The sequence below is a fragment of the Diadema setosum genome, chromosome 8 (assembly GCF_964275005.1).
Source record: "Diadema setosum chromosome 8, eeDiaSeto1, whole genome shotgun sequence".
Classification (NCBI taxonomy): Eukaryota; Metazoa; Echinodermata; class Echinoidea; order Diadematoida; family Diadematidae; genus Diadema; species Diadema setosum.
The window spans coordinates 13,758,294-13,770,556 of NC_092692.1; the positions used below are offsets into that span (position 1 = coordinate 13,758,294).

At 41.5% G+C, this 12,263-nt stretch overlaps 2 protein-coding genes across 2 annotated transcripts; one reads left to right on the plus strand and one right to left on the minus strand.

Moving 5' to 3' along the window:
• Positions 1–962: 962 nt before the first annotated feature.
• LOC140232072 (trace amine-associated receptor 6-like) lies at positions 963–3,791 on the plus strand. Its single transcript, XM_072312224.1, has 3 exons — positions 963–1,625; positions 2,172–2,426; positions 3,642–3,791. The coding sequence occupies exons 1-3, from the start codon at positions 963–965 to the stop codon at positions 3,789–3,791; spliced, it is 1,068 nt and encodes a 355-aa protein (XP_072168325.1).
• A 5,917-nt stretch (positions 3,792–9,708) lies between these two features.
• Positions 9,709–11,214, minus strand: LOC140231927 (uncharacterized). Its single transcript, XM_072312073.1, has one exon. It carries the CDS (start codon positions 10,998–11,000, stop codon positions 10,053–10,055), a length of 948 nt encoding a protein of 315 aa, XP_072168174.1. The 5' UTR covers positions 11,001–11,214; the 3' UTR covers positions 9,709–10,052.
• Positions 11,215–12,263: the final 1,049 nt, after the last annotated feature.

A 12,263-nucleotide genomic window follows, 5' to 3' on the forward strand; every position in this document is an offset into this window, starting at 1 on the left:
TCAAGCCAGAGTTGCCGCGATAACGTGAGGGTAATCTTTTTTCGCTCTGCCTGTTAAAGCAGTCTCCACTGTTGCTCGGAAGTTGTTGCGGTAACTTTTGCCCAATTCTACCCTAGCCAGCTAGGGTAATTACCCCGACATTACCCCGACGACCTTTCTGCTAAAACGATCTCGCGGTAACATTCCTTTGATGCACTTTACACTCTTGCACAATAGTCAAAACAGAATGACAAACCGCTCATCGATTATGTGCATTGATTTAACCACACCCCTTTCGTGCATGAACGGGTATAGGTTGTTATGGAAACCTACCCGGAGGTTTTTGGTTTGTGTCTGTTCAGACGGTACCCCTCGCTCTCCAGCTCCTGCGGTTTTATTGGTCACACGTGCGAGGTTAGGACTTTCGTTCTTAGGACGTTGTCCCGATGTAAGGTACGTCTGTTAAAACGGCTTTATACATCTAATCACTGCTGAACAATCATATCGCGTGGCAGGCATGAACTCTGTCAAGTTGCCATAATAATGAGCGACTGTACACCCAAACAGAAATGACTGTTAGCCCTCTTCCAAACCTGATGGTGACTTACGCAATAATCCTGCCATCAAGTTACAAAAGCACGCACACAAAAGCAACGCAATATTGTTACCACGGATACAGGCTACGATGATGAGGAAAGGCATATGGGCATTAAACAAATGCCCATCCAAACACACAAATACAGCTCTTTACAAAAACAAAGTTAGGGACGATCATGTGCGTAATAGGGAAGTCGTACAACTGCAGCATACCGGCCACATGGTGGCTCGTAATATATACAGCGACGATGATAGGATTCAAGCAATAGCTCAGCAGACTGCCGTGCAAAGAACATCTTTTACTGATGTGAGCGCGTTTGACGGCATCAGTAGATATTCTGTACTGGGCAATTAGCATACATCCGAAAGGTTTGCTTCCATGCACTATGGAGCCTCTGAGTGCATCTGAATTCAGTAATTCTGTGATTACAGATGAGCCTTTCAACACATCTAGCACGTCTCCTGCGCTTGGTGGACAGATGGCATTCGGCGTTATTTGGGGTTCTATGACCGTCCTGGCTGTCCTGAGCAACCTGCTGGTTCTGGTGGTGTTCTTCAACCACGCTAAGTGGCGGACCCACTCGAACTCCTTCCTTGCCTGTCTAGCCTTCACCGACTTCCTTGGCAGCATCACCTGCATGCCACAGGTGATGTGTCAGGTGCTCCACGACCGACTGCACTTCAAAAGCAACCACAAGCTGTTCATGTGGCATGAGCTTCTCAGCCATGTCTTCTTGCAGATATCCTGGCTGACCGTGGTGATGTTAACTATCGACCGATACCAGGCTGTATTCAAGCCCATTCGTCATCGCTTACGACGCAGCCCGTGGACTGTCTTCGCTCAGGTGGTCGCCATCTATGTTTCGTCGGCAGTGGTGTGGCCTACCTTCGTGCTGTTGTATTGTGACATCCATCATAAGCACAGCCTCCTCAATCAGGACTTGGGTATGAAGGACTGGTGGTCCCCGTACGCCGATAGTGTTGCTTCCGTTGTTATTGTGACGACAGTTCTCATCTGGTTTCCACTGGCCATCACCACCGTGCTCAATGTAATTATATACCAGCGCATAAAACAACGCGGGCACGTCGACTTTGCAGGAGAGGGTGGGGATCAACGGCAAGTTGTCAACGTCAAAAGCTGTTGTTGCATTTTTTACAGAGTAGGTCAGCCGACAGAACACGTTGAGGTACACCATGGGACACCGATCGAACGTAGTCAGATACTTCCGATACCTTCAGTATCATCAACTGTAGCCAGTCCTGAACTGTCGATTTCTTATCAGTATAACAGTGCAAGTGGCCCGATGGGAGCCAGTACAAGTGGGGAATCACGACCTACTCCTTCGAGCCCACAAACCACGAGAAGTGGCGGTGTAATGGGGTTAATGTCTGCAACCTTGTGTCGGGGTGACCAGAACAAGGTAGTCAATAGCGCACTGACTAACGTAAACTCTCCTGAAGTCTGTAGCTTTGAAATGATCAAAGTTTCATCCATGGACGTTGATCGATTGAACCAATCTACTACATCTGATAGCAAAGCAGCAGGGCGAGGTGTATGCCTCAATGACTCGCCTAGAAACTCTGCTGATCTCCAGGAAGACACCGATTCGGAAGAGCATAGAAAGGACCAGTTGTCGAATGTAACGATTGAATTCCCCTCTGCTTCCGATGGCAACAGGCGAGCAAATAGGACGTCGACGATGCGAAGAACGCTGTGGCCAGACTTTCTTCCCGCCTTCAACACCTTCTTTCTAACCTTCCTCAGTTTAACAATCTCTGGTCTCCCCTGGGCACTCATTTCGTTACATCTCGTCCTCAATCCGGACAGCGTGTCGGAAAACCTGTATCGGGTACGTCTCGTGGTTTTGACACTTTCTTCATATGGTTTGTGTAGATACATATTTTAGAAAGTGCGTTTGAACTTCTTCTGTCCCAGGAACATTGGAGAGTGTAGCTAACGTTATGGGGGTTTCAATGTCAACCGGCGCTAAAAAGGTACAAAAATAGTTGAAAACTGGCGAACAAACGATTAATCGTTCCTATGATACATGCAGAATACACGCGCAACTTCTTACTAGTCAAAATTGACAGATTGCGTTTAAATCTAGTCTGTTGAAAGTAACGTCTAAGCACAGAGGATCTCACTAGTGCTGAGAAAGAGTTTAGAGCCTCAAAACAAAATGGAATGAATGAAATTACGAGAAATCCACAAGTTGGGGTTTGGGATTACGTTATTGAAACATTGTTAAAAGATGTTGAATTAGCTAAAAGCTGCTTTTCAGCAAGGCCAGCAAATAGGTATACAACAATCAAAGTAAAAAAAAAAAACAAAAAAAAAAACAAAGATAAATGGACAACATTGCGTGAAAAAATCCATAAATATATAAATGTAAAATGCAATCTACAGTGAAAACATAAAACATTGGAACGGAACAAACGAAGCTTATTACAAAACAAAAATACAAGCAAAATCTCAATGAGTTTGTCTTGGACTCCACTTTAAAAGCACCAGTTGTTTCAATTAAACCGGGTCCCGGCTTTGATTTGTCGTACATGCGCCTGTATGAGCATTGTTTTTGCTTTTAAATGTATAAATAATCTACTTCTTCTTGTTTCTGTGCCGAGTTGAATGAATTAAATTGAGCTTGAAGTGAGTGGTATTGCTATTGAGTAAATTCGAGTTATATGTATATAATATATATCTATATATATATATATATATATGAGAAAGGAAGGAGAAATCGGTGCGTAGCTTTGACATCATTATTCCTCTTACTGTTCCTCCTTTTCGGAAAAGCGCAAGAGTTGAATCTACGCCCCGATTTCTCCTTCCTTTCTCATATCTCACATATGCAAAATTATCCAGGAGAAGCCAAAAAGCTGTTGTAGTGGTGACTTCTTTCACAAATATATGTATATATATATATATATATATATATATATATATATATATACTAATCAAAATTAATTCATAGGCGCAGATCGTTAGTGTAATAATCATTAAAATTGTATATGTAGGGAGAATTCACCGGTTTCTGGTATTCTCTTGTTACCTCTGTATGCAGGCTTCAGTGTTCATGCTGTACACAAGACATGTGGCCCATCCTTTCTGCTATGCTGTGACGGACCGCTACTTCCGAAGAGCAATCTGCAATATTCTCTGCCTACCTTGTCTCTGGGCAAAGCGCCTGGCTAGTAGTAGAACGCCAACTTAATTTAGAAAACAAACAAACAAACAAACAAACAGAAAAAAATGGACACTTGAATGTGACAGCCCTAAATCGTTGTTTCCTCAAGAGATTCAGCGAAAGGTCGACTTGCTGAGCTACACAACGTCGGCGAGTTTACTGTATAATGCCTGTATTTCCTGTAATTTGTCTTTGAAGTTCAGGAGCGCCAAATCACTACAGATCAATGCAATGTCGATTTTTTCCTATTACATGTATATTATTACATGGGTTTTTCCCTTTTTTTTGTCTCTTTGCCAATGAAGTACATAAGTGATGAATCGCGTAGCTGTACAGTAAAGCTCTTCATATAATGCTTTAAACGACTTTTAAGGTAGTACTTTTATCAAATCAAACAATTAAGCTCAATGATGTATGCGCAGCATATCTACGGTATGTTTTTATGCCGTGCTTTCGCTTCATCTGCCGAGCTGGAATGACTCTCCGGCGGAACTAATAATGTGGTACAATGATCCGCGCCTGCTTAATCGTAATTAATCAGCATAGCAAGCAGCGATATGGACCGCTTATCTTGCCTAAGGTATTAGTAATAGATAACCGACAGAAATCGAACATTTAAACCACGGATTCAATGCCAAGACTATACTCACATCTACACCTCGAACAATAATTGTGATTATACACAACAAAGAGGAGAGAAATGCCTTTTTGTATGGACAACCGGTGAAAATGTGTGACGATACGCTGTAATACCAAGATAGTGCGTATAAGAATCCAACATGGAGGATTTCCTAATCGAGAGACTGATACAAACTCTTCCACGTAATGTAGGTATACTGTTAGCAGATACGTCATCAGCTGAAGTTTATGGCCATAATCAATGCGAAAAAAATGTTTGACGAAGTTGACGGAAGTAAAGACCGTGTCACACCTTTCCGGGCAAGTTATGCGGGCTTGCTGCGAGTAGGGATTGTCCAGCATGCAGGACAATTTTCTGCGAGCGGACAAGAATGTTTGCAAGTTTCGCACTTGTGTGTTACCTGCTAGACGCGTGCTACTTACCTTCTACCTACGTGTATTCCGTGTGACCTGCGCATGCTCAAGGCCTCGTCATATCGTATGGGGAAGTTTTGCGGGTTGACTTGCGGGGAAACAAATTTGCTACCCGGAGCTCTCCGCAGTTGGTCCGCGCCTGACAGTACCTAGCGCGTATCTCGCCAGTAGTTGCCCGGAGGTGCGCACGCAAGTCCGATTTACCCGCAACCAAGTTTTGAACATGACCAAAACTTTTTCCGGGTGAGTCGCGGGGATTGCCCGCAGAGGTCCACGCAGAACGCCAGTAGGAGGCCCTTAGCAGCAGCACCTCGCAGGCTACTCCCACCCAGGTACTTTGCAGTCCCCGTATGCGGCCAAGATAGTGACATTCTGTGGGACTTCTGCCATTCCTTCCTTCACTGAGTTGTCAGCCCCCACGCGCCTGGCACGCAGCTCACACAGAATACCCGCAAGTAGAACTTAAGTAGAACGCGTCCAGCAAGTAAGACAGATGCAAAACTTGCCCAAATCTTTGTCCGCCCTCAAAAATTTTCCGGTATGCTGGAAAATCCCCACACGCAACAAGCCCGCGTAGCTTGCCCGGAAATGTGTGACAGGGCCTAAACATGGATGCGGGTAAAAAAAAAAAAAAAAAAGGATTTGCGTGCGCATCTCCGGGCGACTACGGGTGAGATATGTGCTAGTTACTGTCATGTGCGGGTCATCTGCGGGGACCTTCGGGTAGTAAAAACTGTTCTTCCCAAGTCGCACGCAAGGCTTGCCCGGAAAGGTGTGACACGGCCTTTAAGTATGACGAGAATGCCGTTCTAGATGTGATGGAACGACGGTAAAACTCAGGTGAATGCGCTCTCGATTCCTCTACTGGCTAGCAAGACTATACGATGCATGCGCAAGTTCATGTCATGCAGACAATTTTGCCGACGTGGACATAGAAAAACCCTAACATGTAATAACACATTGATCATCAAAGAAATCAAATGTATAGGAACACATTTACCTGCCTCCTAACTCTTTCCTTTTTTCTCCTTCTTTCAGCTTTTCTTTCTTCAAATCAATTGGCATTCAGTGCACAACATTATTGCTTTATCCGGTTAGTGAATGAAAGAATACTTCCTTGCTCTTTTCTTTTCATGTGTATAATGTATAATTTGCTACATGCATTTTATGCCGTTATGTGTTCATCAATTATTTCAGGTTATTCATTTTGCATGAAACTGTGCTGCTCGCAATTCAGCATGCTTTCACTTTTCTAGCATAATGAAAGAGCACTTGACTAACCGCTTTCAGAAAGCAGGGGAAATAATGACTACCCTTTACATCCTATTATGTCAGTATCAAGTCGATGGAATGTGCAATTTTCATGAAAAATGGATTTTTGTGGAATTCCCTTTATATTTTCTTTGTGTTGTTGTCCTTACATGACGTCTTAACCTCTAGTCTCCTAATCCAGCGGTCCAACACCAAAACTTTAGAAATTCGTAACTTTTGCTTCGACTGTCTGATTTTGGTTTCCTGTAATTCAAAATCTAGTGTCGACATTCTCTTAATTATACGTGGTCATCTCGTATTCAGTTTATATCATTACTGCTTGATCTTTGGGGAATGTGCCAGTTTACTAGAGTATCCAACTTTATGGACTGCTTTTTTTTTTTTTTAACGAGGACAGAGCAACAACCTATTCCATCTGTCCATATGTATTTCAATACTGTATTTGGAATGCACGCTATGTAGTTCATTGATTTTTGCATCATAGGGTAAGCGTCGGTCATGCTTTAAAGGAGACCACCTAATGCTTTTTTTAGACTTTTGCACTTGAACATCTATGAATTTGTTATAGTGGGTAGGTCCTATACATGGACGGAATTTATAGTGATTGGGACAAGGAATAAGAATGTTTTCAGAGTTCATAACAAATCATAGTGAATAATCAAGGATGATGACATAGCAGCGTCACATAAAAATACATGATTGCGTGCTTATGGAAGCAGAACAACCCCCCCCCCCAAAAAAAAAAGAAAGCATTCATGAATTCTACATAATTATATTGGTGACGGTACACTTGTTAAGCAAAAGGTTTTGTGATAGAATTACATTGCTACATTACTCGAATATGTGAGCCTCCATTGTCATCATCCTTGTTCAGTGTAATTATGTATAGTATTGGTTTGTCTGTTCAAAGACAGTGATAAATTCCACAAATTTATACATGGCACCAACGCATATTTATGTACTATACGTATTGTGAAATTATGTAAATCGTCTGGAATGTCCCCCAAAAGACAATCTTTCTGGTTGTCAGGGAATGTCTTTGTCAAACTTTTTGTTACGAAAGTATGCATGAAATTTGAGTATGTTCATGAGCGGGTCTATTGCGGATGCCGCTTTGAATTTCTTTTCACGAGAGAATCTATTTGGATTCGGTTTAAAATCTACTTATAATAAAATACAATGACTATTATGCTTACTATGGAATTTTCTCAAGAAAACATAAACCATTTTTTTTTTGTATTAGCAACGTTGTTCTTACATAAGAACAACACACATAATGTTGTAACCGTTGTTGTGTATTATAGCTGATGTGGTATATGAATTGTATCGTTTGACAAGCTTTTTCTCTTTTTTTTTCCCCAGGAACAAATGCAGATTATGATGATTTGATTTTGAGTCTGTCAAGATGAATAGTCGTGTAAATTTTCCTTCATTAAACTTTCGTAACTAGTATATCGCAGTTAACCTTCCGTTGCAGTTAATTTCCTTGTTGAGGTTTTTACATAATGAATGATCGTTTCGTGACTTTTTCTGTGCGGATGTCTCTGCCGTTTTAAACTGCAGTCATCTCGACCTCAAATTTCAAAACCACAGTGCTTTGCAGAGCAAGCCTGCCGTAAAAAACAACAACACACAAATATGTATATATATATTTTTTTTTTCAGTTCAATCACAGAGGCGGCATGCTTTCTGAAACTCTTCTCTCGCCACACAACCTAACAATAGTTTCTTTCTCAGTTGCAATACATGAACTTCAGTTCTCTCCAGGCCTATTTTGTCCTCTCTCTCTCTCGTTCTCTTTACATATACATTCTTACACACATACATACGTACATATACACACACAAACACACACATTATATATATATATATATATATATATATATATATATATATATACATATATAATGTATATTACATTATATATGCATACTGATATAATGTATATACGCATGTACATCCGAAGTACGGATATTGATACCTGATTTATACTTCGATAGGATCGATATTAAGTGTATCATGTTTTTCCAAACACGTATAATTCATTACGTGCAGTGTGTGTATTTGCGTGTGTTGTGTGTGTGTGTGTGTGTGTGTGTGTCAGATACAAATACGTGATATTCTATTCAGTCATCAATGTCCTGGGTGAGAATGGACTGTCCCCGAAGGAAAGATGTTGCGTAAGTAACAACACATGTGTACGGCTAACCGGGCCGCGTAATGCTGACGCCGTTTACGTAATATTCCTCAGTTGTGTTGTGATTCAAACGTCTGCACCTTCACCACCTCACAACAGCCACAGCCTTTACGTTTCTCGCGGCGTTGCCATGGGAATCTCATCTCCCGCGCATTGTGCATTACTTGTGTGAGTGAAACTCGGCTATGTGTGTCTATGTAAGTTTCAGCAAATCGGCCATACTATGAGAAATTACTGAATTCCAAAGATCCTTTGTTTCAAGGAAGCAGTGATATTGGGTCGCTACACACAAATTAGATGAAGTGATTGTAATATCATCTCACATATCTCATGGACCTGCGCACAAATTTTACTTTTTCGCTTTTTAAAATGATCTGAAGACGATGAACACATTGTATTCTTGGCATCTAAGAGTTGTAAAAACCAATTAATGATAACAATGTGAGAGGGATTGTGAAAACTAAGTCATCGACAACCCCCCCCCCAAAAAAAAAAAAAAAATGATTACAGTATTTTCAAATAATTAAAGCGTGGTATCATAGATTTGTGAAAAGATAACATGATCACTTCTTCTATCAATTAATAGAAAGAGTCATGTGGTTGCCATCAATATGAAAATGAAAAATAAAAATTTCCATGACTTTATATTTTGTATCTGATTTTGATGAAGCTCCTACCGTTTTGCATGTCTAATGACACTCGGTATTTAAGTCTACCCGACCGTGGAGTAACATTCACATTAAGTTTGTACAGTGCCATAAACAGCTTTACAAAGTAATAATAAATCCTGCACTTACTCGACGTTATATTACGAAGACAAAAAGTTTAATGCGAATAATGAGCTACACAATATTGAGAAAATATAAACGTAACCCACAAATCAAAATCCAATGCTGGTGCTACATTAAAAAAAAAATCGCTAAATTAAATACCACTTAAGCCGTTCCACATGAACCACGATACGATTAAGGAAATAAAATCAATCGATACAGAGATTGCAAACGAAAGTACAACTGTAAATAGCGATTTTGTATACGATAGGAAATACATCAGACATGTTCTGCATGCGCTACATTGTGAATATCTTAAAAGGAGTCGCATCACTGTTGGTGCGCCGTGTATCTGATATCAGTGACAAAGTTTTCCCATTGCATGAAACAAGTGCTTACCGAAACAAGCCGAGAAGAAATTACTGCATCGATGAACAGTGCCGCCTACGGTACATTAATAATGTAACAATCTTTAACCGCCAAGGCGATACTACTTGTGCTTGTACGATGACATGGTGTTCTACCAAACGATCTGCCTGTTGAGCAGAGAAAAATACCGGACACAAGTTAATTGATTGTAAAATGACGCAATTGAGTCTTCTTGCATGTTTTCCTCACTGTTAACACGAAGATAAATCGCAAATCAAAAAAAAAAAAAATCCAACTATACCGATCGAAATATGACACTCGGTCCTCTCGAGTTCTCTAGAGAAATATGCTACTCGTTAAATCATTGGAAGTAAATTGTTAAAAAGTTAAACGCTATATCTAGCTATCGTACATTTTATCAGCTTAGGTTTCTAGCGTTTTGATTCTAAATTTCCACATACTACAAAAAAACAACAACACGAAAATCAATCAAACATGCTAAAACACGAAGGAATAGATTTACACCAAATCACACAATAATGTATACATGATTTCATAGGAAACACATTTGCGGGTGCTTGATGTAGCAGTTTCCATCATGCACAGTCATTTTTTTTTATTTTTTTTTTACTTTTTAGACGCTTTCGTCGAGGCAGCATTTTTGGCTTTCTTCTTCGGTGACTGATTACTGGCGGAAGGCTTACCGTCCTTTTTAGCAGACACTTTCTTCGGTTTGGTCTTTGCCTGCGGGGAACGCTTGGATGCGGCAGCTTTCTTACCAGGTGATTTGGGCGTCGCTTTCTTCGCCGGCGACTTCGATGTCGATCGCTTGTTGGCTTTCGCCCTCTTGGCTTGCTCCATCTTGGATTTCACGACTGCCGACTTCAATTTGCTGGGGATTGGCGAGTGCGATTTGCTGCGTCGGATGAGTTTGGATTTGCTGGCCTTAGCTTTTGGCGTGGCGGTTGCACTCGCTGACCGTGGACGCGGAGCCGCCTTGGTCGTCCGCCCAGACTTCCCGCCTTTCTTCTGGCTCTTCGTCGGTCTATCCTCCTCGTTGTTCCCGTCCGACGCGTCGCTGTAGTCAAACACGTCCTGATCGCTCTGTTTTCGCTCCTTCTTGGCTGGCGATTTAGGGCGTTTCTTTGTCGTGGCGGCCTTTTTCTTCGCGGCTTTCTTTGCGGGCGGCTTCGGAGGTTTTCCGAGCTTGTAGCGGCCGGTCAGCGTGCCCATTCCTTCTGACTTTTTTGGCCGGACGATGATCCCGGACGCGACACCTTTTGTGATGGCCATTTTGAGCTGACCTTTCAGTCGCGCCTGGTCAATTTCTGGATAGGTCTGCATTATCCACTGCTTCAAAGCTATCACAGATGCACCTTTCTTTTCATCCAGCTGTTTGATGGCGTCGACCACCATATCGATATATTTTGGATGCGTGGGAGCCGCCCGCACAGATTTCTTGACGACCCCATGGTCCCCATTTAGAAGTACACCATCCTCAGCCATTTTTCCCCGAAAGTAGGTAACCTTGTGAGCTTGGAACTGTCGTGTATGCAGGACCCAGCTGCAGTGCATGAAATATAATAGTCCGTTCAGCACTTCTTCAACAAATACTCACTATCCCTTTCACACAAATTTGGATGTTTCCATCTCCAGCACTGTTGCTTTCCTGGTAAGGTCCCGACAAGTCTGTAATTTTGCCAAGGAAAGAAACTTTTTGCAACTCCACACGAATCTGACGAGAACGGGCTACAGTGAATCAGAATACTGCGTTGTTTGTCGGCTCAATCTGGGGTGCCACTCCTTGTTTCGAGAGGTAAACGACGAACACAGAAGAGTCGATTATCAGTGCAACTGCACTGTGAGAATACTTTTTCTTTCACCCACCATAAGCATAGTAATAGGACCCCCGTTTACGGCGCCACTTTCCCCGCATTGTTTGCATTTTTGGGGTGTCGCCAGGTGCACCATCATTCCCTCTACTTTTCATTTTGGCGCTATTATACACGCACTGTGAGGTCTTTCCGAATGACACAGTGACAGTGCATGGATAAACATGAACACAAACACGCATAATCGCCTATTATTCACACTTTAAAGAAAGTAGCCCTTACAGTGAAGGGAAACTCAAACATACGTGTGCAGTGAATCAAGCAGCCATGATTTTACTAGTACTTTCCACCTTTTTTTAGGTAAATCCTTCCAAACGTCACTGAATATACACACATCTAATCCCAGTTTAGCTTCTAGAACGAGCTGCAAAAGATTTTTTTTTTCAGAAGTGAAGTGAATGAAAACAACAATATTAGTGCACTTAGAAACATCCGTATTAAGCGCCTTATAAATGTATTGTATTACCGTTATTATTATTAGTGGATCATGTCGGCGAAAATTTGACCAAAATCGGACAATCCGTTCAAAAGTTATGTATTTTTCATATTTCTTTGTGGCCGTGGCTGGATGAGAAGACTACTGGCGTTTACGTATGGAAAACGATAAAAAGAAAATATAAAGGGAATTCCACACAAAACATTCCTTGTAACTGACATTCATGGGAGATATTATTCTCCGTGCTTTCCAGAAGGGGTACGTGATCTTTCTTTATGCCAGAAAAGTAAAATTATGTTGATGTTTTGTATGTTTTCTTTATAATGTCCTTACGTGACGTAACAGATTGTGGTAGTCTTTTCATTCAGTGATGGCGGCACTAACACTTTAAATATACATGACCTTTGAAAGATTGTCCGATTTCTTGAAACTTTCACTGATGTATTCTACTATTGTTGCTGCATTCACTTAATTGATCCACATGTTTATTTGGGTTTCATTCCCCACTAA

Bases quoted from the DNA above. Each gene is read 5' to 3' on its own strand.
- LOC140232072 (XM_072312224.1), top strand. From the start codon at position 963: ATGGAGCCTCTGAGTGCATCTGAATTCAGTAATTCTGTGATTACAGAT. The intron at 1,626-2,171 runs GTAATTATATAC...GCTGATCTCCAG, and splicing joins CCATCACCACCGTGCTCAAT to GAAGACACCGATTCGGAAGA. The intron at 2,427-3,641 runs GTACGTCTCGTG...CTCTGTATGCAG, and splicing joins TGTCGGAAAACCTGTATCGG to GCTTCAGTGTTCATGCTGTA.
- LOC140231927 (XM_072312073.1), bottom strand. From the start codon at position 11,000: ATGCACTGCAGCTGGGTCCTGCATACACGACAGTTCCAAGCTCACAAG.